The sequence below is a fragment of the Trachymyrmex septentrionalis genome, unplaced genomic scaffold, assembly GCF_001594115.1.
Source record: "Trachymyrmex septentrionalis isolate Tsep2-gDNA-1 unplaced genomic scaffold, Tsep1.0 scaffold59, whole genome shotgun sequence".
Lineage (NCBI taxonomy): Eukaryota > Metazoa > Arthropoda > Insecta > Hymenoptera > Formicidae > Trachymyrmex > Trachymyrmex septentrionalis.
This window is the reverse complement of record NW_017305767.1, coordinates 577,448-604,936: the sequence shown is the minus strand read 5'-3', so window position 1 is coordinate 604,936 and position 27,489 is coordinate 577,448. Positions and strand designations below refer to the sequence as shown.

Below are 27,489 nucleotides of genomic sequence, written 5' to 3'. Positions count from 1 at the left end.
TGAGCTTCTTTTACACACCATTTGTATTATACGTTTGATCACATGGTCGCGGAGGAATTGAACGAGTGCATATGTATCTCAGTATATGCACACACATGTGTACACAAACGCGAAAAATATTTATCTGTAATTATTCATTGATGAAAAATATATTAATCAATGCGTTGTTTTGTGAATCGAATAAATATAATAAAAAAAGTGTCATTCAGTTATATTAAATTAATTACTAAATTATCAAATATTTAAGATAATATGCGTGTGAAGTTAAAAATCCATCATATTGAGGAGTAAAACTCCTCCTCTGCTTGTTATATTATTATATAACTTCTAATTAATTAAAACTGAAGAATTAGATATTAAACTGCATTGTGATTAAAGAAAAAAATAAAAGTTTATTATCTATGACTTTGTCTTTGATACATGATATATATTTTATTTTGCATAAGGTTTAATCTCTTTGTAATAAGTATTTCTGCAAAGTTATGTATTGGTTTCTATAAACAAATATTTCAAGTTAATGCAAATTTATATTTTTTAATTTTATATTATGTATAAGTATAATATATATATGTATGTATATATTCGAAGTATGTCATAAAATATATATATTCTTAACATATTGCAAAGAAAACTTACTGAGTAAATACTGTACAGATATTAATGTTCAAATGTATAGATGACTCTTTTAATCAGTGTCCTTTTTAACTCTAAACATTGGATAGAGGTAGATACATTTTCTTTCAATAACATCAAAGAAGATTTTCACTTTTGTTTTCCATATGAACACATTTGAGCAAGTACTTGACCAAATATCTAAAAAGATAATCATATTTTTTTATCATAATTTGGAATATTTTCCCTTATCCTTCTCCAATGCATTCAACATGTTGGATATGTGTTCCTGCAAAATAATAAAGTAATTTTTTTATAATTTTACTTAATAAATTTTCTTTGTAATGTTAAGAAGCATACAGAGTGTTCCATTTTTAATGATCTCAAATTTTTCTTGAACAGTGCATTTTAGAGAAAAATGTTTCAGATATAAGTTTTGTGACTTCGAGGGGGACATAAGATATATATAAACTGTAGAGACAAAAATTGTTTATTTTCTTCTTATAAAGTTCTGAGAATTTTTTTAGAATTTTTTAATACTGTATTTTTTTTTTTGGTAAAAATAAGAAAATGCGGTCCTAAAAGTTGGAATAAAAAATTCTGAAAAAATTCTTAGATTTCTATGAAAAGAAAATAATTTTTGTGTCTTGTAGTTTTTCTGTAAAGTTGATAGTATTTCAGTAAAAAATTATTGAAGACCAATTTTCGACAATTTTTAGCAATAAATATCTTATTAACTATTGCTAAAATCGTAAAATGGTAAAGGATTTTTCTTCTCAGTTTAGTCTATTCTGCCCTTATGCGAAAGATTTATAAATACTTTCCAAACACCCTGTATATACAGGGTGTTCACAAAGTCCTTAAATAAAAACTTAAATTTTTGTATGAAACATTTTTCTGATAAATACTTTTCAAAATATTTAAGAAGTTCAGGACTTTTTTAATATATACACATATATATTCAAAACTCCTGTATATACACACACATATATATATATATATATATATATAAGATATATTCATATTTTAATATAATTGCGTTTCACATTTACATATTTTTTATATAATATACAATTAAAAAATATATTTAAGTGTTAATTTAGAATATTTGTTTATAAAAATCTATCTACATATACAATAGATTGCAGGAATATTTGCTTATAAAATAAATATTGCAGACCCATGATTACCCGTACATATAGCATATATCTTAAGGGGACATATACACTTAGAAGTGATGAAAACATTGTAGAGGTATAAATTAATCTGACAGAACAGAGGAGTTATATGAAATTATATACGATTAAGTTCGAACGCGTTGAAGACGACAGGTAGGCGCGCCTGCGACAGAATGGTTCAAGTTCGTACGCAGGTCAAAGAAGAGTCTTCTCTCTCTATTCATTGTATTTATCAATAACAAACCTCAGAGTTGTATTTAAAAATACGAACGGTTGGTTGGGTAACAGTCTTGCCTGGACGCAGTGACGGATTAAACATTTTGCCGCTCCTAGACACCAACATCTAGCCGCCTCCAGATGGCTTCATTAACCTGCAAGTAGGTAGGTGAAGTTTTGAAACGCAAGTAGATAAGTGTGTGGGATGCTGAAATACCCCAAACAGTTTTTATTTTTATAATTATATGTTTTCTAGAACATTATATTTTAGTTAAATTTACATTAGATATACTCTAATAATATAGAGAAATGTAAAAATAAACTTTAACAATTCCGGACAATACTTTTTAATTTTTTTTCCAGAAAAAAAGTTTTTAGTCATAAATTTTCCCGTTTTATTTCCTAACACCATTTATTATTAAAAAACGTAACTCAAACCTAAAAAAGAGTTAAAATACAAATCTTTTTAAGGTACTAAATAGTACCTTAAAATATAAATTGCACAAAATTATCATTAAAAAATATTGAGTTGAAGATAAGATAAATAGCGAAATAAAAGATACACAAATTAATACTTCTTTTACAAGAAATGAATATTTTAATGACCAAAATATGTAAAACAGTCAATGTTTGAATTTAAAAAACATAAAATTAAATTTTTTTTTATAGAAATAAAATATAACAATAAAAACAAAAGAAAAATAAGATTATTTACTTTTTATAATTAAATTTAGTTACATTAACAAGCATCAGTTTATTTTGCTCTAAAAATTCATTTTTACAATGAAAAAATGACAATAAGGGGAACAATTTTCAAGAAATTTTAATCAATCGGACACTTTGGCTATAATGCCGGCGGTACTTCAACTTTCAAGTCTTATAACTCGAAAAGTATTTAATAAAAATGAACTTTATTGTAGCGTTTGAAAAAGCCCTTGACGTCAGCTATTAGATTCTGGAATAAAAAATAGGGTCAATAGGGTGTCCTATTTAAAAAAATCAATGTGACCTTGACCTGGCGATGTCACTCAAGCTCAAACTGATAGGATTAGTAAATAGATTTTTTAAATCCCACACAATTTTGGCTGAAACATTTTTTCAATAAACCAGTACTTTTTGAGATAATTAGCCGTTTCGAGACTTTTGGATCTTACTAATCGCCCTTTTATCATTTTAATATGCTCTTTTATAGGAAAAAAAAACGAGTTTTGGATCCGAATGCCAAAATGTAATTTTCTCGGAAAATTTGTTGATAAAGGATACAAAAGCAAGTCGAAATTCATAAATGGTCAATACGGAACGCGTTAATACGGGTGTTTGAGAGAACTTCGCAATCTGATAAGAAAAAAAAAGAGAAGAACTTAATCAAAGAATAGGTTTGTAAATAGGTGTGATTTACATGTGATTTATAAAAAGAAAATTTAATCTAAAGAAACAAATCACTTTACCAAGGTGTAGTCATGTACTTTTGCTTTACGCGATTTTGTTTTGCTACCTGGCAGTTAATAGTTTAACAATAAAAATTTTGTAATATTTTATATTCTCGCTGGATTTCAGTATACTCACGTCAAGACACTTCTAATCGTTAAAACAGATTGTAATTTGTAATTGTGATTAGATCTTATGTTATAACATAAATTAAGGACGGCACATCAAAATTTCTTTTCTAATGAAAGATATATTGTATATTATGAAATTAAATATATAAACATATATTAAAATACCGGCGTCGGTAATCTAAAGGCTTAGGACGCTCGTTTGGAATAGATCCGGATTGAGGTAATTGCCGGCTGAGGTAATATTTTTCGCATTCAAAATAAATTTATTTACAGTTTTTCAGCACATTAACATTTTTCTAATGTGATGCCTGATTGAGTATCAAATTATTAAAAATTGCTTGTCAATTTAATTTAATTTGTGATATTATTATAGTAATTTAATTGCGTTTATAAGTCTGGAAAACCAATTCGGCGCGCAGAATGACTATAAATATGGTACACACACACACACACACACACACACACACACACACACACACACACACACACACACACACACACACACAGAGAGAGAGAGAGAGAGAGAGAGAGAGAGAGAGAGAGAGAGAGAGAGAGAGTCTAAAATAAGATTCTTATTGTATATACTAGAATAATTTCTTTTATTATTTTTAATATGCTCTCATTTTAGAAAAAAATGAGTTCTGAATTCGATCGCACAAGTGAAACGGAAATGCCGCTGAATGAAGTGTGGAACAGCAGAAGGATATTCATGGATGATCAGCGGAACGAGTTAGCAAAGGTGTTTGAAGAAACTCCATATCCTAGAAGAAATAAACTGGAAGAACTAGCTCAAAGAATGGGACTGTCATTCGACAGTCTTAGAAAATGGTTCCAGAGTACTGGAACATATAATCCAAACAAATCTATGCTTTCATTGTCGTGTGATCATCACGTATGATTATTTTGCCCAGTTATGTTTTGCTGTTTGAAAGCCAATAGTTATAATTAAACCCAGAATTAGGTTGCAACGAACGAAACACTTGTCTCATAAAAAAATCTGAAAAAAGTGCAAAAATGGCCACATAAATTTATGTTTTAATTCATTCGCTACCAATGCGCGATGACTATACGTACCTGCCTCTTTTGTTGAGCGCTCGTTGTGTAAATAAAAACGAAATATATGTAAGAATATAAATGTTGATATAATAATTGACAATTTTGTGATTATTATGAATCATGAAAAGTACAATATTAAATGAAAAATACAATTAATACGATAATTAATATTATTTATAAACTACATACTAAATATATAATATGCATATATACTCTGATTTTGCTGTGATTTTAGTAACTATGTTTTATTCGTTTGTAACTATATATACTAGTATAATATCTTTTCTATTGTTAATGTGTTTTCGTTATAGGAAACAAAGAGTTTTAAATCCGATTACAAAAGCAAAAAGGAAAAACCGTTGAAAATTGCAGTGGGCTGTAGAAAATTCACGGTTGATCAACGGAACGAGTTAATGCGAGTATTACGGGAAACTCGATATCCTGATAGAAGAAAAATGATGGAACTAGCTGAAAGGTTGGGAGTGTCACTCCAAAAAATTAGTATGTGGTTCCGAAATACTAGAAGAACTAAATCTAGAACTAAACCGAGCCAAACTAAGTCTTCGTCGACGCGTAATTGTCAAGTATGATCATTTTACGCGATTTTGTTTTGCTGTTTGAAAGCTCTAATAGTTATAATCAAACCGAAAAGCACTGTGACAAATGAACTTGTCACATGTAAAAAATTTGAAAGAATGCAAAAAGAACAACATAAATTTTTAATTTAATTCATTCATTACCAACGCAGTGATTATACTTTCCTGCCATTGAACGCTCGTTGCTTGTATCCATTACATGAAAACAAAATATATACAGATATAAACGAAATATGTAGAGATATAAATCTTGATAAAATAATTTTGACTATTAAAACACGAAGATTATTTTAAATGAAAAATATATTTTTTATGAATTTTTTTGACAATTAATATTATCTGTTATAACATTTATATATATATAAATGTTATACACAATATAATATGTATAGAAATTCTGATTTTACTGTGACTTCAGTAATTATGCTTTTGTTCATTAGTAACATACATATATAAGTTACTTGCTTGCTTGTAACGTATATTTATACATGTGATTATGTTCCTATTAAATATTATTATTATTATTAGGCGTTAGGAACTCGAAAGCTCATTGCCGCAAATACCAAATCCCGCCACTGTTCCCGTCCCTGAGCCAGATTCCTCCATTTGTGATCTTCGTACCCCATTTCGTTAAGGTCCATTCTAATATTTTTATTAAATATTATTAATACTAAATTAATATTAAATACCACTAATTAATATTTTTTGTTATATTTTACATTTATACATGAAATATTTTTTGTTACTGAAGAGATACATCAAAATATATATTCGGTCCTGGGACGCCATTCCGTAACTTATTAAATTTTTACATACCTACCAGTTATCAGTTTTGTTGCGCAGCTTTTTCATTATATAAAATATCTGCGCAATAACACCGACGACTGTCGGTAGATGTGTAAAGATAGTTACGGAATCGCGCCCTTGGTCATAATAATAAAATTCTTGTAATTATTTTATTTTCTTGCTTCAGAAAACTAATGATATTTTCAATTATTAAAAGAGATTGTGATTAGATTTTGCGTCACAGTATAAATTAAGTTGGAACAGCATTCAATATTTATACAATTTCTTTTTCAATGATAGATATTATATTGTTTATGACGAGATTTTAATATATATAAATAAATATATATATATATATAATTATAATTTTTTAATTTTTAATGTGGTTTTGTAGAAAATAGTGATTTCTGAATCCGATTGCAAAAACAAAAACAAAGAGCCGCAGTCGCTGAAAATAGTGCCGCGCCGCAAAAAATTCACGGTTGAGCAACGGAACGAGTTAATACGGATATTAGAGGAAACTCGATATCCTGGTAAAAGAAAAATGGTAGAGCTAGCACAAAAGATGGGAGTGTCATCCACCAATATTAGTACATGGTTCCGGAATAATAGAAGAACTCAACGGAACAAACAACTTATGTTTTCGTCAACGTGTGATTGTCAAGTATGATCGTTTATGTGATTTTGTTTTGCTGTTTGAAAGCTCTCTAAGGCCCAGTTTCACAACTCACGGTTAACTCTTAATCGAGGTTCAACTTGTTTCTCATCTCTTTCCAATTCTAGAATTTTATCACTTTAAATGAGAAGAATAGGCTTTCTATGAATTTTTACGATAATTATTATTATCTATTACATAAATATCTATTATCTATTACATAAATATTAAGTATTATTATAATTAATAATATTGTTTATTATAATTTTATGATAATTTATGTCTTGTAAAAGAAATATTTTTTTATTACTGAGAAGGTGAACGTTTTTCTTTTGCCTAGGCGCCGAAAGGTCTAATCCTGTCCGCTCGTATCAACAAAATTTTTCTAATTCTTTTGTCGCGTTCAATGATATGTCTAATTATTAAAAGAAATTGTAATTTTGTGATTAGATCTTATGCCACAACATAAATTAAGTTAGATGAGAGTAGCGTTTTATGCTTATGCAATTTTTTTTATAATGAAGGATTATATTACGAGATTCTAATATATATATATATATATATGTACTAGTATAATTTCTTTTTTTATTTTTAATGTATTGTAGGAAACAGCGTGTCCTGAATCCGTTTGCAAAAGTGGAAAGAAAAAGCCACTGAAAACAGCATCGTGTAGAAAGAGATTCACGGTTAATCAACGGAAAGAGTTAATACGGGTATTTGAGGAAACTCCATATCCTATAAGAGATAAAATGGAAGAACTAGCCCTGAAAATGAGAACGTCTTTTCACAGTATTACAAAATGGTTCCAGAATACTAGGACATATAATCCGCACAAATTTATGCCTTCATCGTCACATGATCATCACGTATGATTTCTTTTGCCCAGTTATATTATGCTGATGTGATTTGAAAGCTAATAGTTATAACTAGACCCAGAATTAATCGTGGCGAACAAGACACTTGCCTCATGTAAAAAATCAACCTATGTTGGATTAATGATATTGTATGTTCTCCTATTGGTGGAATATGTAACATCAATCATTAGTAGAACATTATCCAACCCAAATGGGAGCAAATTCGCTCGAGTCGAAAACGTTATTAGAATTCGGTCAGGAATATGTCTCTTCAGAGACACTTTGGTTGTTCTGGAGCACCCTGCATACTATAATTTCTTTTATTTTCAATGTAGGAAAATGTGAGTTCCGATCGTAGAAGCGAAACGAAAATAATATGGGGCAGCAAAAAGACATTCACGGATGTTCAACGGAGCGAGTTAGTACGAGTATTTGAGGAAACTCCATATCCTAGTAAAAATAAAATGGAAGAATTAGCCCAGAGATGGGGAATGCCATTCTACAAGATCACATCTTGGTTTGCACGTATTAGACAATTTAAACGGGACAAAATTACGCCTTCATTAACACGTGATGGTCATAAAGTATGACTTGTTTTACTATTTTGAAAACTAATTGTTATAACCAGACCCGTGAATAGTTTGTGACGAACGAGACATTTGCCTCATGTAAAAAATTTCGAAGTACGCAAAAATGACAGTATGTTTTTCTGTTTTAATTTGATCGCTAGTAGCGTAACTATACTGTCATTAAACGCTTGTTATGTATTAAACAAGAATAAAATACATACAAATGTTAATTAAATTGTCAGTTTTGTAGCTATCAAAACAAGAGAAGTATTATTACTTTAAATAAAAAATACATTTTTTATGAATTTATACGATAATTAATATTATCTATTGTATAAATGGTATGATACAGTATATGTACATATATACTCTGATTTTACCGTGACTTTATTTTTATTTTATTATATTTTATACATCGTAAAAGAAATATTTTTTGTTACTGAGAAGGTGCATGTTTTTCTTTTGCCTTGGTGAACCGACTAATCCCGACTCTGGTTATAACAATAAAATTTTTATAATTATTTTATTTCCTTGGTAACATTTAGAAAATCAATGATATTTTTAATCATTAAAAGACTATAATTGTGATTAAATCTTATGCCACAATATATAAATTAAGTTAAACGATAGAGTTAACGATAAAGTAGTGTTTAATATATATACAATTTCTTTTCCAATGAAAGTGATTATGATATATTATGAAACTCGTATATACAGGGTGTCCAGTAAGTTTTAACAAACCGTTCGTGAGCAGGTAGAATGGACTAAACTGAGTTGAAAAGTCCTGTATTATTTTGTAATTTTTGCAATAGTTAACGAGATATTAATTACTAAATATCACCGAATATTGGTCTTTAATAATGTTTTATTCAAGTACTATCACTTTACAGAAAAACAGCAAAAGACAAAAATTGTTTTTTATTTTCTTCTTATAGAGATAAGAATTTTTTAAGAATTTTTTATTAAACTTTTAGTACTGCATTTTCTTATTGAGAACTAGTTTTACAAACATGAAAAAATGCGGTACTAAAAAATTCTGAAAAAATTCCCAAAACTGTATGAGAAGAAAATAAACAATTTTTGCTTTTTGCTGTTTGTCTGTAAAGTTGATAGTATTTGAGTACAAAATTATTGAAAACCATACGGCGATTTTTAGTAATTAATATCTTATTATAACTATTGCGAAAATTGCGAAATGGTAAAGGACTTTTCGATTCAGTTTAGTCCGTTCTATCTGTTCACGAACGCTTTGTCAAAACTTACGAGACACCCTGTATATGTACCAGTATAATTTTATTTTTATTTTTTATGTATTTTTGTTGTAGGAAACAGTGGATTCTAACTTCAATTACAGAAACAGAACGATAAACCCGCTGAAAACAGCGTCGCGCAGGACATTCACGGATGATGAACGGAACGAATTAATACGGGTGTTTGAGAAAAATCCATATCTTAAAAGAAATACAATGGAAAAACTAGCTCTGAAGATAAGAGTGCCATTTCACAGTATTAATATATGGTTCAAGAATGCTAGAAGATATAATCGGGTAATTATTCGAAATACGGAACACCGCGTCGATGACTTCAATTTTGACTATGTTGTCAAGATCATGGCCATGAGTGACTTTCAAAAGATCTTAGGTGATGGTCACTGGTCCTTACAAAAAGTATTGATCAAAATTATAAAAAAATAACGTCTTATTTCTGCTATATACAACAATAAACACGCGCCCTTAAGCAGGGGGAATGTGGGGTGAACGTCGCTTTGCATGGGAAGTCGTTCGCCCTTAAGCAGAATGGGGGGAGAATGTGGGATAGATCTTGTTTCGCGTAGAAAATTATTACATAAACAGGTATAAGTAGAGTAGTCTTTAATATTGTATATAACAGAATTAAGATGTTATTTTTTTAAACTTTTTTTATTTATCAATAATTTTTTATTGACCAGTGATTACCATCTTATGAAGATCACACACTGTCACGACCGTGACGATATATATCAAAGTCAAGGTTATCGACGTGGTACGTGATGTCTTTTAATCTGAATAATTATCTATAATCGAAACAAAATTATACTTTTGTTGATTATCACGCATGACCGTTTTATCCGGTTTTGCTATTTGGAAGATAATAGTTATAATTAAATTCGACTAGACTATGGCGAACGAGGCCTCATGTAAAAAAATTCGGAAGGATGCAAAGATGACAATATATATTTCTATCTTAATTGGTGATCACTAATGGTGATCATATTTACTTATCGTTAAGTGTTGGCCTTATATTAAATAAAAACTAAGAAATATATGTAAAGATATAAATGTTGATAAAATAATTGATAATTTTGTGGCTATCCAAGAAATATTACTTAAACTGAAAAATATATTTTCTACAAATTTTTACGATTTAATTAATTTTATTTATTATATAAATGTTAAACACTATATAATACATGGTATATACGTATATATATATATATATATATATATATGTGTGTGTATGTATATAAGAGTGTCTCAGAATAACCGCCAAATATTTTACGGGCAGGTAAAACGAATTAAACTGAGTCCTGTATCATTTTACAATTTTCTAATAGTTAACAAGTTATTAATTATTAAATTTCGCCGAATATTGGTACTCACTATTTTTTTACTCAAGTACTATCAACTTTATAAAAAAACAGCAAGAGATAAAAATGGTTTATTTTCTTCTCATATATAGAATTCTGAGAATTTTTTCAGAATTTTTTATAATATTGCATTTTCTCATCTCGTTGGTAAAAATAGTCAACAAAAAATGTAATACTAAAAGTAAATAAAAAATTTTTAGAGTTTTATAAGAAGAAAATAAACAATTTTTTCTCTCGTTGCTTTTTTTGTAATTGATAGTACTCGAATAAAAAATTATTAAAAATAAATATTCGGCGATTTTTAGTTATTAATATCTTTTTAACTATTGCGGAAATTGCAAAATAGTAGAGGACTTTTCGACTTACAATTAGTTTAGTTTGATCTACCTACACACGAAATATTTGGCGGTCATTCTGGGACATCCTGTATATACACTCTAATTTTATTTTAGTAACTATACGTTTTGTTCTTTTATAACATAGCATGATACGTAATGTGTATGTTTTTAATGTATTTTATTATATATGTATTTTATTATTATGTGATTATATTTCTATTAAATATAATATCAAATTAATTATTAAATATTATTAATTAATATTATTTTTTATTACATTTACATGAAATATTTTTTGTTACTGAGGATTGTATATGTTTCTTTGTTGTCTCAATGCCGAAATATTTAATTTTAGCTTTGATTATAATAATAAAATTCTTGTAATTCTTTATTTTAATAAATAAGGAAAAGTACACTGATAATGAGAGTCAAACGCAGTAATTGGAGCGCAACAAAATTATCAGTAATTTATTAATCAATAAATAATAAACGTTCCGGCATCATTCCGAGCCATCATCAGTGGATACATTACTTGTATATGTGATTATTGTCTCAAGCTTCACTTGGAAAGTCGTATGTATGTCTCTCACAATGGTTGCAAGACCAAATGATTTCGGATCCAAAAGGAGCCGAAAAAGTTTGTTCATTCGACTGATCATGGTTTCTACTACAGATCTCGGCTTCTTTATATTTTTCCTTATTTATTGTTAATATTAGAGAGTCTTATTTTATTTCATTCATTTGATGGTGCAACATCTCAAGATGGGCCTACCTCTCATGAAGTTTTCGTAACAATGGATTATTTTCCGGAATTAGGTTGTTAGCCTAATATCCAATTTCCAACCTAGAGGATCCATACATAATATCCACTGATATGGGACCTACAACCCTTAACGCCAGATCCGAACAGCGCTGGTGATTAAAGATCTTGTAATCATCAGATGGAATCATTTTTTATTTCTTAAACGTGAAAAATCGCGTATGTGGGCACGGATAGGATTGAACCCAAATCTACAGATCACGAGTTAATCGCACCGAGCGGCAAGCCACTCGACGCCTAAGTTATTTTATTTATTTGTCGTTGAAAAGCAACAATATTACTAATCATTAAAAGAGATTGTAATTGTGATTAGATCTTATGTTGTAACACATAAATTAAATTGAAGGTAGAGAATTTAACATTTATATAATTTTTTTTTAACGATAGATATTGTATAGTATAAGATTTTAATATATATAAATTTAATATATTGTATATACACTAATATAATTTTTTATTATTTTTAATATGCTTTTTTTGCAGGAAAAGGTGAGTTCTGAATCCGATTACAAAATAGGAATGTGCGATTCGTTTATTGAAAATCAATCTTTGAATCGATCTCGGATTGCAGCAATATGGATTCATCATAGATCGCATTAAAAAGAACGATTTCTTAAAGATCGATTTGGAAAAATCTATTTATGTAGTAAAATCAAAGTTGGCAAGAAATAATGCGCGCATTCAAGTCAATAAAGTAGCTAGCCTACTTGCTGAGCAAAATTGGATTACTTATAGATTCAACCAATCGCATTCAATCACTTGCAGGCTAGTAGCTTTGTACATGCTCAATTTTTTTTTTTAGAAAATAAAACATTATATTTTTTAAAAACATGTTTTTTATTTTTTTAAATATGCCTCAAACTGTATTTTAAAAGACATGGTTAAAATATGTTAAAAATATTGATTTTACATGTTTTAAACATCAGTAGCACAACAGCGTTTGAAAAGTGCTAAAGCTATACTTTTTTAAATGCTTGTAGGCGCTATGTGCTACTTGATTTTAAATGTGATTTTTACCAATCCTGCATAAAATGTTACATTGAGGAGAAACTTAATAATCACTGTTGTTATTATACATTATTTTGAACAGACTGTGGCGCAGACTGTGGTGGATTTAGAGGTTTCTATAATGTTGATATGTTTAATGATTCGGAAATATATTATTAGATAATATTATAATTATATTTATAAAATAATTAGACGAAAAAATGTTGATGAAATTCATATAAAATCAATATTTCAAAGTGTTGATATTTTTTGCTTACTGGAGCCATGGTAGAAAAACTTAAGCAGTAAGATGTAAACAGTAAAGAAATTAACATATTGCATTTGTTATTACTTACGTTAAGATCTTCGTTAAGATCTGGTTTCTTGTAAATAGACCAATTCGTACTGCTTAAGTTCTACTGCGTAATCAGGTATTTGGATAGGTTTTCGCATGTGCTCCTATCGAGAAAAATCGGAGATCGATTCACTGATAAAACAAGTGATTTACAATAAAAGTGTAAAGAAGGAGATTAAAAAATCTGATCTTTTGTGTTCAAAAGATCGATCTTTTGAAAGGTCGAATCAAGATCGAACATTCCTATTGCAAAAGCGAGATGACAAAGCCGATGAAAACAGCGTCGCGCAGCAAAAGGAAACTCACGGATGATCAGCGGAACAAATTAGCACTGGTGCTTAAAGAAACACCATATCCTAGAAGAAATAAAATGGAAGAATTGGCTCAGAAGATGGGAATGTCATTCCACAATATTAATTTGTGGCTCCGGAAGATTAGAAGAGCTAATCTAATCTAATAATTCTAGCTAATAATTCTAAACAAAGTCTTCGTCGTCGCATGATTATCACGTATGATTGTTTTGCCCGGTTTTGTTTTCCTGTTTGAAATAATAGTTATAACCAGACCTGGGATTGAGTTGTGGGATCAAGGTATTTGCCTCGTATAAAAAATTTGGAAGAATGCAAAAATGGCAATAAATTTATGTTTTAATTTATTCACTACTAACGATGATTATCTACTCGTTGTGTATTACAAGTAAAACGAAATACATATAAGGATATAAATTTTGATAAGAATTTTGTGATTATCGAAGCACACAAAGTATTACTTTAAATGAAAAACATTTTCCATGAATTTTTACGATAATTTTCTAAACATCTGTTATATATAATATAACAGATACTATACAATATACACTTTGATTTTACTTTTGATTTTAGTAATTATGTTTTTATTGCTTAACATATATATATACGTAACCTGCATGTTTGTAACGTATAATTTTATACAGTTGACTATGTTCTTATTAAATAATGTTACTATTAAATTAAGTACCAATGAATAATATTATTTTTTATTAATTTTTCACAGTGAAAAAAATATTTTTTTTTATTTCTGAGGGATCGCATTTTTTTGCTTCATTATTAAAGCATCTAATCTCAGCTCTGATTATAACAATAAAAGTTTTGTAATTATTTTATCTGGATGAACTTCCGAAAAAATCAAACGTCCAATTTTCATGAATTTTGGCAGAAACACTCTAAATGACGTTAAATATAAATATCCTTAAATGGATTTTCACTGGCAAGAAGGTTTAATGCCAAAAATATTTAAATAAAGTTGTATATTGGTTTACCTCTTATTGCATTGTTATCTTATTCTGGTTTTGTTACTGGTAGGCTAGGTAATGTAACAGCAATTTTGCTGACGCCTAACCATTTGCAAGCTACTATTATATTTACATTTATGTTAATTATAATCTATTGTATAATATTTTATGTCTATTACTCTCTTAACATGTAGTATTTTTCATATAGCTTTGCAATAAACTAAATTATTTAATTAATTAATTAATTATGGCGATGATTCAATAATCGAGACAAGAACAAATTATTAATACTCTATAATATCAGTTGGTTTAATATGATTCATGTCTCTCGACTTATAATATAAAGTACATACATGAATAATACAGTCATACATACAAAAATAATAGCACGTACATCCAATATTAAAATTAGACTGTATTCTGAAGACGCAGCCGTATAAATTAGCCCTATAATCGATTCGTTATTACGATTGGTTAATATATTTAGGGTAAGTTTCGTTTTTACACACTGTATTATTTCATCCTTATATATTAAACACACAATCATCATACATTAAACACAATAATGTTTACTGCATAAGTGATAGGAACGTACCTATAAGGAACGTACCTATAAGGTAGTATATTCGCGATAATATCATCAGAAGTTAAGTCCCCTCAAACGTCCCCTCGATACTGTGACTTTCCATCCGCTAGTGAGAGAAAACTTTTGATTCCGCCTGTTCATAGTCGTAAGTACATGGAAAAAGTGAACACTGATGAGACTCAGTCTAACATAATTAATTGCTATTTTCATCCATTCATATGACGCATTGACAAATATTTATAAAAATTGAATTCTTGTCACGACACTTTTTCAGACTAAATTATAAAAAATTATATGACATTTGTTTCTTAATATCCTTTTCAAGTTCCTACTCGCATACCTGTTTCTTATTAACATGTCACTGCTAGTTTGAACACTACAAAAAGAAACGCGACATTTTCAGAACTTTGTGTAGGCGACACATATAAAAAGTGCAGTTTTCAATTTCTTACATCTGAGTACTGAAATCTCAATCTCATTGCAATTGCACAAGAGTAAGAACGTCTTCTAATAAAATACGTATAGTATCAATTTTAAGAAATTCTGTTTTCAATTTGTGCGAATGTACCTTAAACAACAAGGACGTAAAATTATTAAAATAATTAAGTAGTGAGAATTTACTGGACGCATTGTTACCCTGATGAAAATGTATAGCTTCTCAAAGCATCAAAGAAATGTGAACAAAGAATTTTCGCTTCTTAAACACTTCATCAACTTTCCAACTTCGACTCTTAGTGGTTTTGAATATTCATACACGTCCCCCGAACTCTCGCCAAACGTTCCGTAAAGTGTGCCCGAAACACATTGTTACATTTCTCATACGTTTTAAATATTTTTTTTCATTAACGTTTCTTATATGCTCCTTAACACTCCGCAAAGAATGCATGGAGCGTACCGATACACTTCCTAACACTTCATTGGTACTTCATCTATGCTTCCTGCAATGTCCCGCAAAAACACGAAGCATTCAAATTCCTTCTATAGGATATAGAAATAAAAAAATTTATTCTAAAACGAAGCGTCGATGAGTAGTACGTGGCACCATCATCAGAGGGACTTAGCGAGAACTAACTTCTCAAATTTAAAAACTACACAGACTAGGATAAAAGATGTAGCATTGAAAGATCTTTCAATTGTGTTCTAATGAAATAATTTTTTTAAGTGAGCTCCATAGGGCTCCAAGAAGAAAGCATAGCACTTTTTTTTAGATATTTACTGAATAAATGAAATATATTTTAAAATATCATTTGTTTACCAAGGACCTCGATTACATTTCATTCATGTTCATCTAAGAACTCGACGCTTCGTTTACTTTCTTTAGATTACCTAGTCACGCTCCGTTTACATTCAACGGACATTCTGCTCGTGCTTGCCGAAAAATTTATCTATACTTTATTTATGTTTCTTTAACGTTTAGTCAACGCTTCCTTTATATTCCATGTTCCAATTTTCGCTTCTTACGGGTTTCATTTACGTTTCCGTTATTCTTTCCTTACACTTCCTTTACACTCCAATTAACGCTTTATTGATATTCGCTTTGTTTCAGTTTCATCAGCTTGTTGAGCTGCTTTGTTAAGAATGGCCATAATTCGTTGAACTGTTTGTTCTTCACTTGTCTTACAAGTGTCATTGTTGGTGTCATTGTTGTGATTCTAAAAATAAATAATTTTGTATATATAAAATGTGGTATATTGCATGTGATATATCTGTTATAATATGGTTATAACTATATTAATTAGTTATATATATAAATATATAACAGGAATAAGAAGACAAATGAGAATTTGTTTAAATCGATTAAATGTTTTCTTGTGAAAGACCTTTCGCAAATGTACAATAAATGTGTTTCTATGTTTGAAACCCTTGCCACACTCCGAACATTCAAACAGCTTTTTATTGCTGTGTACCAAACTGTGGCTGGCCTTATGATGTTTGGTACGAAAGGCTTTGCCGCAAATCTAAAATACAATACATTTATGTCTAACGAAATGTAAAAATCTAAACAATCATATGAGAAATAAAAGAAGATATTAACGATAATTTTGTAGCACATACCTTACAAAGATGTGATTTATTGCTTTTATGTATAATATTTATGTGCGCGTTAAAGGTCCTCTGATGGGTAAATGTAGATGGACATTCGTTACATTTGTACTTTCTTTCAGGATGATTCGTGTCTATATGATCACGCAAATCCTGCTGAGTTTTGAAATATGTCTTACACACGATACATTTGAAAGTTTTATCAATGGTATGCTTCGCTTCTGTATGCCTTTCTAGATTCCCTTTTCGACTACAAAATGACCGTAGCAACATTTATCATTTATTATCAATTAATTTCAGAATAGATATCGAATAATTTTTCTAATTGTTATTCACTTAAATACTCACGTAAATGCCTCTTCACAAAACTGACACTGATAAGGTTTTTTCTCTGCATGAAGCAAAACATGACGACCCAATTCCGATTCATACTGAAATGCTTTATCACACGTTTCGCATTTATAGGGTTTAACTTGAAAATGTACGTCTTTATAATGTTGTTTCCAAGTTCTCGAAGAGATAAATTGCTTATCTTTAATATTAAAGAAAATTGTTATTATAAAATGAATATAAAAATGATAACCAAAACAGATAACTGTTGAAATAATATACAAAGTTATCAAAAACATTAAAAATATTAATCATGAAAAACATAAATCTTACCGCAATATTGGCATATATATTTTTTTGTGTCATTGTGCGTGCCTTTATATCGATTCAAATTTTGCGACTTTTGGGATTTAAAACTCATTTTTTTAGATTCAAATCGCAAATCTTTCAGAGGTATTTTCAATTAATTTTATTATAATGTTCTTTGAATTCCTTTTGTAGTCCTTACGATTTAAATTTTTTCGAATGTTTACTTTCAAGTTTATCCACCTAAAGTCGTAAGAAAATATAATTTTTGACTTTATAAATTTTTTATCAAAGAAATTATATCGCGGAAGTTCGTCATTAACGTAATTATTTCACCCATAAACACTTTGTGCAAAATGACAGAAGAATATCGACGATTGAGCCATAGAAGAAAAAAAAACACGAAAAAAGTCTATGTTAAGAAATTAATAAAAGCGATCTATTTCGAGTGGGGCGTGAAGACAGATTTCTATGGCTCAGGTCGATAACTACTTACTGTTAACAATGTCTAAAACAACGATGTGACATTCATAACTTAGATACAGAGTTAACAAAGATGCATGTGTATTGTTTTTGATGGATATCCTACAATACGCTTTCATAATAATAATATACTTTCATAATAAAAATTTTATCGAAATCTGCCATTATATTTTATTATCTTTTACTGCTAAAATTTACATATTTTATCGTTAGTGATACTATATATATATAATTTGGAATATTTATTTTATACGTTTCTTTATTTCTTTCTGATTTACATAAATAAAATATTCATTTAAAAACATGGTTGAAAAATAGTGAAAATAGTTAAACGTAATTCAAATTAGATATGAATATAGAAACATGATATAAATAAGAAATAGTTATCAAGATTGAAAGCAATATTTTTTATAAACTACCAATGAAAAAAGAAATATTAAAAATAAACCGTATAATTGCTTATTATTTGAAAATCTGATAAATAGAAATTAGAGAATTCAGTGGAGAATAGACAATAGTGAAAATCTATTTTACGTTCGACGGGGTGTGAAAATAGATTTAATTCCAGTAATAAAATTATAATACAGTGATAGCTGTTATGAAAAGTAAAAAGGAAGAAATAGAATAATATATTAAAGGCAGACTAAATCATAAAAAAAGATGTTTGGGCCCCATTTGCAATTAACCTTACTCGAGCAGTCCGGTTTTATTGTACTTCGGTCACCAACGAAATACTATTAAAGACCGTCGGCCCTGGGCAAATTTTTGTGACTATCAATAGAACTCCGGGGGGGGGGAGGAGGGGATAATTGAAGAACGATAATGTTATCGACAATTAATAAAAATTTATGATTAACATAAATATTTCGATGATGCATTATTAAATTCGTGATTTTTTTATTATATAAATGCTGTATAAATAAGTATGCATACTTTTAATGATATAATATTTTATATAATGCCAAAAAATTACAATTTTTCCTCTGTAGCTATCATCTCTATTGATAATTAAATTCGGATGATATCATTAAAATCACAGTTTTAAATAAAAATCGAGTATTATTAAATTTTAAACATATATACATGTCTACTAATAAATTATGAAATTAGTACCGTATTACTAATTCCTTATTCTTAATCACTTAAATTTTAACAGGCATGCGAATTTCCATAAGCACCGATGGTTTTTAATAATATTTCGTTGATGCCTGTAACAAAAGACATTTTGCGAAAAATATTCACAAAAAACGCATTAATAAACAGTGCAGATTTGAAAGAAGCGCTAAAGTGGGAACGTGGTTTAGCAAAAATAATATAGATATAAGCGTAATTTGTAGGTTCACAGCTTATTTCATTATGTTGCCATCACCACGCATTCACTTTCTGACATTGGACACTGGCTTGAATAAGTGCACAGTTATTGACGGGCTCAATTTGTGCAGAGAAGTATATGAATCTTTTATATATGTAAAAATATATATATTAATATGTATGTATATTGTATTTATACCTATTAATATTATAGGTCTAAGCCGAAGAGCATAGTAAAAAGTTTGGAGATCCAGAGCACATAGTTGAAGTGGACGAAGCAAAATTTGGATGCAGGAAATACAACTGTGGACGAAGTCGAAGAAGTAGTTGAAGAACATATGTTTATTGCCTGTTCAGGATTGAACACAAGAAATTCTATTAAAATGCATATAAGAGGATTTTATCAGGGTCGACAATAATATCAGATTGTTGGAAATCCTATAATTGTCTTGACAATGAGGATTTCCAATATCTAACTAATCATTCTTATAATTTCGTTGATCCTGACACAGGTAAAATATATTTTATAAGGAATATTGATCCAATTAATCTGAAATGTATAAATATGTGTATATAACTGTTATTCTTAAAATTCACAAGTGCTCATACCCAAAACATCAAACGTATTTGGAGAGAAGTTAGGACAAATATTCCAAAATTCGGAATTATATTCCGTCATTTTGTTGGATATTTGTCTGAATACTTTTTTAAACGCGATCATGTTTTGAATAAATGCATAGATAACTTCTTCGACGTAATTAGTGAAGTATATCTTCCGAAATCCAATATGCAATGTCACTAACAAACATCTCCTTTAAATTTGCACTAAAATCTAATCATTTGTGTTGATACTTTCGCATTCGTTACATATTGTTGCATTATACTTTCAATACTAAAAATATAAATGGAATGTTTCTTTATAGATTGATTTTCTTATTATTATTTTATATTCTTATATATTTTATATTATTTTTATATATTTAATAAATATAAAATAAATATGTGTATATACTATATATATATGCATGTATATTAATTTAAACCCATATGCAACACAGTACAATTATAAAAGTTCTCTGCTCTAAAATACAAATTCATGATTTTAAAAGAAATTCTCTGCTTTACAAACAAATTTATTTTAAAAACAAATTCACTACTTTATCAACAAATTCATTGCTTTAAAAAATCAAATTTACTATTTTAAAAACACAAATTATCTTCTTATATTATTTTTGTGTTTTAAAAACAGTAAATTTGTTTTTAAAGTAGTGAATTTCTATTTTAGAGCAGAGAACTTATTTTAAAATAGTGAATTTGAGACAGTGAGGTGTATAGACAGTAGTTTATTAGTTTAGGATGGCTACTCCGAACGAAAAAAAAAATAATATGTCCTAACCGCCTAGAAATTGCAGTATAGACAGTTAAAGACTACACTTGTTCTTTTTAGTTGAACTTTTGCACCAGTTCATCTTTCTTTCTTTCTTTTTTCTTCAGGAGGAAAGAAGAAGAAGAAGAAAGACGAACTGTAAAAGTACAGCTAAAAAGAACAGGTCTACTGTTCTCACACCCCACTGTCTTCATGGGTTAGAAATATTCCAAGCGGATACTGTCTAGGGGCACAGTCAACGCGATGCTACAAATGTTTTGAAGTGTTTTTTAATTGGTCAGTTTGTAAAATTCTTTCTTCTAATTGGTCCATCAAACGTTTCAAAGTACTTATAGCGAGACATTGGCCGGTATTCATAGTCAGATCTTATACAGGGTGTCCCATTCATCACCGGTCGATTTGAATTTCGCGCTATTTTTAAAACGATGCCGAATCTAAGATCGTGATTTTTCGTAATACGCCTGAATAATTTGCACGCGTTCTTTCACCGTGTATTTTTCCATGATTAATTTCCTATCTGTCTAGATGATATATGTGAAGTTTGAGGTTAATCGGTTTGACGTTTTAAAAATAGCGCGAAATTCAAATCGACCTGTGATGAATGGGACACCCTGTATTCAAGACCGTCTTAAGTGCGGTCTTAAGTCACGAACCAATCAGAAGGCTGCATTAGCGTCTTAAGACATTATACTTAAGACGATCTTGAAATAAGACTCGACTATGAATACCGGCCTTTAATCACAGCCTAGGTTCCAACCTTCTAAAAGTTCTAAGTAGGCGAGTTAGGCGAGTTAGGCCCCAAGTCGGGTAGGATGTGACTTCTTTTTTTGGGGCGGTGTAGCCGCCCCAAATCAATAAGCACTAATCTATACACTTCACTGTCTACATGACAGATCAATAATCGTATTACGTGTTAACATTTTAGTCAAATTTAATGAGTCATTTTACTCAAAGTCTCGATTCGCAGGGCAGTCCTGAACTTTTTTCTGTCAGATTCTTTCATTTTATGCAAAAACGCGAATGAGCCCAATTTCATCGAAATCGGAGATGACCTAGCCTCAATAGTTGTCAACTTTAACGCTCAATATCTCACTTCGCAGGGCAGTCCCCGACTTTTTTCTGCCAGATACTTTCATTTTACGCAAAACCGCGTCGAATGAGCCTAATTTCATCGAAATCGGAAGTGAGAGTAAGCTCTTCCGGAGAATTACCGAAAGCTGTAAATCTATGTATGACACCAAGTTCACAATTTTTCGTATATACATAGCAAGAGTAAAGCAGGCTTTCATTTTGAATGAAAACGCGTTGAATGAGCCTAATTTCGTTGAATTAGTAGGTAAAAGGTAGCGATTCTAAATAAATACTTACTTAATCAAAGTACGTGTATATAGCGCTGCATCAAATCGGTATATCAGATTTCCTAACCTCGTCAATTTTAACGCTTAATACAAGTATACTCCATTCGCGGGGCAGAGCGACGCTTAGTTCTGCTAGGTTCTTTCGTTTTGTGCAAAAACGCGTTGAATTGGTCCAATTTTATTGATTTTTGAGCTGCGCATGCTAAACTGTAGAATTATCAAAACGAAATTGAGGAATAAATTACCATCTAAAAGAAAAAAAGAAATAAAAGGAAATTGGATGCAAACAAAGAATTATGGAAGTGTTTCTTAACGCCTCAAAAACCGCGTTGGTAATAACTTTTTACACACAGTTTCAGAATATTTATTATTTTACATTCAATCTATCTTATTTATTTATATTTTATCGTAGTCCCAGTTGTCAGTCTATCAAACAATTCGTGTCGTTCTGGGGAATCCAACATGCGACTTGGATTCTGCTGTAAGTGCTCTGGTCCAAGGATTGTTGGAGTATAGTGATATCAAGAAACTTACCGATGTCGCCGTAATACCAGTCATGAATATTCCAGAAAAAGAATTTCGCATTAAGACGGAAGTAGTTTATAGCCTGAAATCTCATAACATTCCACTGAACTTGCTAACGTTCAGGTGAGTCCTAAGCTTCTGGAAAGCAATCTAAGCGTTGTGCTATTTGATTATACTCTTGACAGAGATCAGATTGATTTGCAAAATATACAGAATGATGTCAACAAGAAACTGGAGCTAATTTTAGTTGATCATCATACACTTGCTAACGAGGATTTTAAGTTGAAGCCTTCAATTGTAATGATCATTGATCATCGGCCACAAGATCCAACCTGGTCATGGCCCAATGTGCTGTTAAACATAGAAATTGTTGGAAGTTGTGCCACTCTTGTTGCACGCAATGTCCTACAAAAGAATCCTGATCTGCTGGATACACAACTCTCGAGTCTCTTGCGAGGTAAATATTTTGATAATAGATTAATTAATAAACGCAAAACTTTTATTATATAGTATCCAATATTTTTTGCAGGTCCAATATTGATTGACACTTATAATATGTCGGATGAAGCTGGTCGAGCAACTGCTACTGATGTTGATGTACTAAATACTCTTGAGCAACTTGGTGGACTTACATCTGACAGAATTGATATATTTAAAAAGATTATGCATGCAAAAACAGACATCAGTGAATTGACTCTTGAAGAACTTATGATTAAGGATCTGAAAGTAACGAATGGGATACCTCTCGTTGGATTTTCCCTTTTAGTAGAGGTGCGATATTTGGAATTATTTTATTGTGATAGTGAGAATTAATTTTTTTAATTAATTTAAAGTATAATTTTTAACAAACTTTAGGATTTTCTTGTTCAAGAAAATGCAAAAGAGGTTATTGAACAATTTGTTAATGAAAGAAATTGCAATGTCGTTGTTCTTATTGGGCAGGATGTGACCAAGAAACATGTATCTAGAGATATTGCAATCTTTTCAATATTACGTAATCAATTGGCGAACGACGTGAGTATGATTATTTAACATAATTGTTGTATCAAATTGTCTCAGAATATACACACGTATTTTTACCTTATTTACAGATAATTCAAGCGTTGGTTGAATCTACTCAGCCATCTTTAAATCTCGAATTAATTAAAGAAATTCGAGAAGAGAAATGTAATCTCTGTTTGTACAAACAAAGAAATGTGAAGGTAACACGTAAACAGATATTACCAATTGTACAGAAAACGGCATTATTGCACGGAAATGAGGAAATATAGTATAAATACATAGACTATTGAATAAAAAAAATTTGCAGAGATATAAAGTTTATTAATAAAAAAAAATATTCGAGTACACTATTCGAGTATTTATTCTCTAGAGTGCCTCTTTACATTACATAATAATAAATTTCCTGCTCTTTAATCATTAGAATTAATATATTTTGTGTAAATAAATAAATAAATAAATATATATATATATATATATGTATATATACATGTACGATAAATTTATGGTTTATGTATGTTTTATTAATGATAAAATACTATAATTAAAATATATATTTAATATCCATGTATATGTAGGGTACCTGTTCCTATTAGTGTGCCTTTAAGCTAATTTATTCATTATTGAATTAACCAATAGAAATGTCTTAACGATCTGGCTCTAAATACTTTTATAATGTCAATTTAATTTATATACTATATATGTAATCATTTAAACTACGCATCGAAATTATTTTTTGGTCTTGAAACGCAAACTGCACTAAACTAGCAGTAATATCACGAATTATATTTGCTTTTCAGCAAGTGACAGAGTGTGACAGTGATCATGTCATCTTCGTTTAACATTAGCAAACAACAATAATGTAATGATTCACTGTGTCATCTATGTCTCTTGCTGAAAAGCATCCATAGATTAGCAATTTGATGCTTTTTCGCATCTTAGACCAATCTTAATAATGTTTGAATGACATATTAAATAGCATTAATATTAATTGTTTAAGTTGTTAATATTTCATAAATCCATTAAATTTTAATTGTATTTACAATTTCAATGTATACTCATAATATAGCATAACACGCTTTCAATTTCAATACAGAGTAACCGGGACAAGTTTAAAATACGATATTATTGGACTCACATAAATTTCTTATAATTAAAAAAAAATGTTTACTTTAATAGTTAAAAAATGAAATATTATCTTTGGTATCTCATATATACATTAATGATTTAACTTAAAAAGAAAAATACTTTTTCTTATACTGAGAGATTTTCTTTATGGTTTATTTATAAATACAAAGACACAATAATAAAGACAATTACCCTACGATATGAAATCGTATATATTAATATATCGAATTGAATATATTAAATTAATAGTGCATTGTTTTAAAAAAGGTTGACGCATTTGGAGTTCATGGAAAGCTTTTGTCGATGCTCGTATTGTGGAAAATATCTCGATTATCGGGAATTTTATGATTTTGCGCAGTGAAACACTACCGCTATCGCCATTGGCTGTCGGAACGTCACACCCCTCGGCGTTATCACGTATCACCCTGAAAAATCCTTTCCTCCCGCGATATCACAGTGTCCGTGGAGAGAAATGCCGCGACTATCAGTCACCCCTCGCTCGCAAAAATGTTGCGGAGGTGTGCGGGATGCATCGTGAACACTGTACACAGTTGTTTTACATTGTGCGATAGAGACACGAAAATGCGAGCCGAGTGGAGTAGTTAAAGCGCCAAACTCGATAAGCGAAAGGAGCTTATTATTAACGCGACGCACGTGTTCCATTTAAAATTATGAGACAGACCTCGGAGCGTCAGCGGCTTCTGCCGAACGGTAAGGACAATCTGTAGAATGTTAAAGATCAAAGTGGGAATCTCTTTTCTACTCAACGTGGGAATCTCTAACGATCTTTCTTGGAATGGAAAACCATCCGTGTTCGGCAAAAGATAAAGAAGGGGTGGAAAAAAAGAAAAGAAATAAATTATGAAATACGCGCGAGAATTTTGCCCACCCACGAAATAACGCATATTGATCGTTCCATACTTGTTGCGCAGAGACAACAGCCGAGCTAAACTACGCCGAGTATCAACATCCCCACCCTGTGCGAGAACTAAAAGCTGCATTATATCTCGTGGCTGTCGCCGTTTTGTAAAATTGCATTTGTTCTTCTGGATATAAACAGCGCACCGCGCGGTGTTCTTCTCCCTGCGAAAAAAACGGGGATGAGAGAGTTCCTCGAGCTGTATTATGATTTATAAATGTGCTCGGAGTATCGGTACGCGCCGCGTTATCGCAACATATCATGGAGACCGTACGCCTTTTGATAAAAGTTCTAATACTGTTCAGCTGGTGCGCGAAGGGATTCGTAATTGGGAACACTCTAGGTAAGTTGGCTTAGCGCTTCATTGCTTCATTATCAACCTTTTTTGCTACGAGTGGATAACATTTATTTTGCAATATGTAGATATTTTTATAGGCTGAACTCATGGGACTTATGTGTGTCCTTTGACACAAAATTTACTCTCTCTCTCTCTCTCTCTCTCTCTCTCTCTCTCTCTCTTCAATCTTTAGATTTTTGAAAAAATTATGATTTGTACTCATTATTTAATTATCAAAGATTGACTAACGGCATATATAAATGAGATAATAAATGAGATAATTTCAATAATTATGTTATTAATAATAACAACAAAGAAGCAATCCTAACTATAAATATAAATGTAAAATGCATTTTTATAGTTTTATTTGTTCATATGTAATTGTATTTATTTTATGTTTATTTTATTTATGTTTACAGAAGTAATTAAAAGCTAAGTTAACATTTAGTTTCTTGTCAAATATTCGATATTTATAAACATGTAAAGAATATATGTAAATTACATATTTGTACTTCAACTCTGAAATATTTAAAATGTAATGATAATTGTAATTTTAGAAAAATGTATTCTTCCACTCGGTATGGAAGAAGGAAAAATCCCGGATGAAGCAATCACCGCGTCCTCCAGTTATGAAATGAAATCCGTCGGTCCTCAAAATGCGAGGTATAGAAATTAACACGCGAAAATATGTATAATAACTATGTACAGCCATTGCAATGATGTACGAATATTTGTAGAATACGGCAGGAAAAGAATGGTGGTGCTTGGTGTCCAAAAGCTCAAATTAGTAGTGCCATACGCGAATATCTGGAAATCGATTTAACGAGAGACCATCTTATCACATGGACCGAAACCCAGGGAAGATTCGGTAATGGTCAAGGTCAAGAATATGCCGAGGCATTTTTTCTGGAATATTGGCGGCACGAAAAATGGCATCAGTACAAAGATTTAAGAGGGAACAAGGTATGTCCGATTATTAATAAAGATTAATTAAAAACTATTCAATTAAGATTTAATTTATAAAGATTGAAATAATTTGTAATTAAAGATTTCATAAAATATTGCTCTACAGACTTTTAGGAAAGATATATATCAATCTAAATTTAATTTTCTTAACTTAAGAATCAATAACTCTTAGATCTAATGCGTTATAAAAAAATAATAACTTTTTAAGATTAATTTGTATTGGCGAATCCAAAAATTTGTCAAGGGAAAGGCCATTGGCGCACAAGTAAAATTTTTTTTTAATTCAAATATGAAAAGAGAATATTAAATTATTATTTAAATTATTACATTGAAA

General features: G+C 29.9%; 3 protein-coding genes across 4 annotated transcripts in view; 2 read left to right on the top strand and 1 right to left on the bottom strand.

The window, feature by feature from the left end:
• Positions 1 to 13,959, top strand: part of LOC108752179 — a 14,161-nt gene extending 202 nt beyond the window's left edge. The window contains exons 2-8 of the mRNA XM_018492851.1: positions 4,194 to 4,457; positions 4,933 to 5,205; positions 6,398 to 6,667; positions 7,264 to 7,524; positions 7,848 to 8,096; positions 9,407 to 9,629; positions 13,408 to 13,959. Of these exons, the coding sequence (XP_018348353.1) occupies positions 4,200 to 4,457; positions 4,933 to 5,205; positions 6,398 to 6,667; positions 7,264 to 7,524; positions 7,848 to 8,096; positions 9,407 to 9,629; positions 13,408 to 13,664 (1,791 nt within the window). The 5' untranslated portion in view covers positions 4,194 to 4,199 and the 3' untranslated portion in view covers positions 13,665 to 13,959. The remainder of the gene's footprint in view (positions 1 to 4,193; positions 4,458 to 4,932; positions 5,206 to 6,397; positions 6,668 to 7,263; positions 7,525 to 7,847; positions 8,097 to 9,406; positions 9,630 to 13,407) is intronic.
• Positions 13,960 to 14,734: 775 nt separating this feature from the next.
• Positions 14,735 to 22,307, bottom strand: LOC108752187 (zinc finger protein 468-like). 2 transcript variants are annotated; one of them, XR_001939539.1, is made up of 8 exons: positions 22,292 to 22,307; positions 19,736 to 19,885; positions 17,770 to 17,985; positions 17,455 to 17,638; positions 17,119 to 17,356; positions 16,884 to 17,021; positions 16,390 to 16,715; positions 14,735 to 16,001 (listed from the first exon to the last, which is right to left on the bottom strand). XR_001939539.1 is itself a non-coding variant. In XM_018492859.1 (7 exons), exons 3-7 carry the CDS (start codon positions 17,855 to 17,857, stop codon positions 16,578 to 16,580), a joined length of 786 nt encoding a protein of 261 aa, XP_018348361.1. In that variant the 5' UTR covers positions 17,858 to 17,985; positions 19,736 to 19,885; positions 22,292 to 22,307; the 3' UTR covers positions 14,735 to 16,577. The 2 variants fall into 2 exon arrangements, 1 of the variants encoding a protein (XP_018348361.1); XM_018492859.1 differs by having other exon boundaries at positions 14,735 to 16,715.
• The window catches only part of LOC108752192, a 14,263-nt gene continuing 8,912 nt past the window's right edge, over positions 22,139 to 27,489 (top strand). Inside the window, exons 1-8 of the mRNA XM_018492865.1 lie at positions 22,139 to 22,613; positions 22,694 to 22,929; positions 22,992 to 23,263; positions 23,336 to 23,577; positions 23,662 to 23,820; positions 23,898 to 24,015; positions 26,747 to 26,852; positions 26,927 to 27,152. Coding sequence (XP_018348367.1) covers positions 22,578 to 22,613; positions 22,694 to 22,929; positions 22,992 to 23,263; positions 23,336 to 23,577; positions 23,662 to 23,820; positions 23,898 to 24,015; positions 26,747 to 26,852; positions 26,927 to 27,152 — 1,395 coding nt within the window. The 5' untranslated portion in view covers positions 22,139 to 22,577. The remainder of the gene's footprint in view (positions 22,614 to 22,693; positions 22,930 to 22,991; positions 23,264 to 23,335; positions 23,578 to 23,661; positions 23,821 to 23,897; positions 24,016 to 26,746; positions 26,853 to 26,926; positions 27,153 to 27,489) is intronic.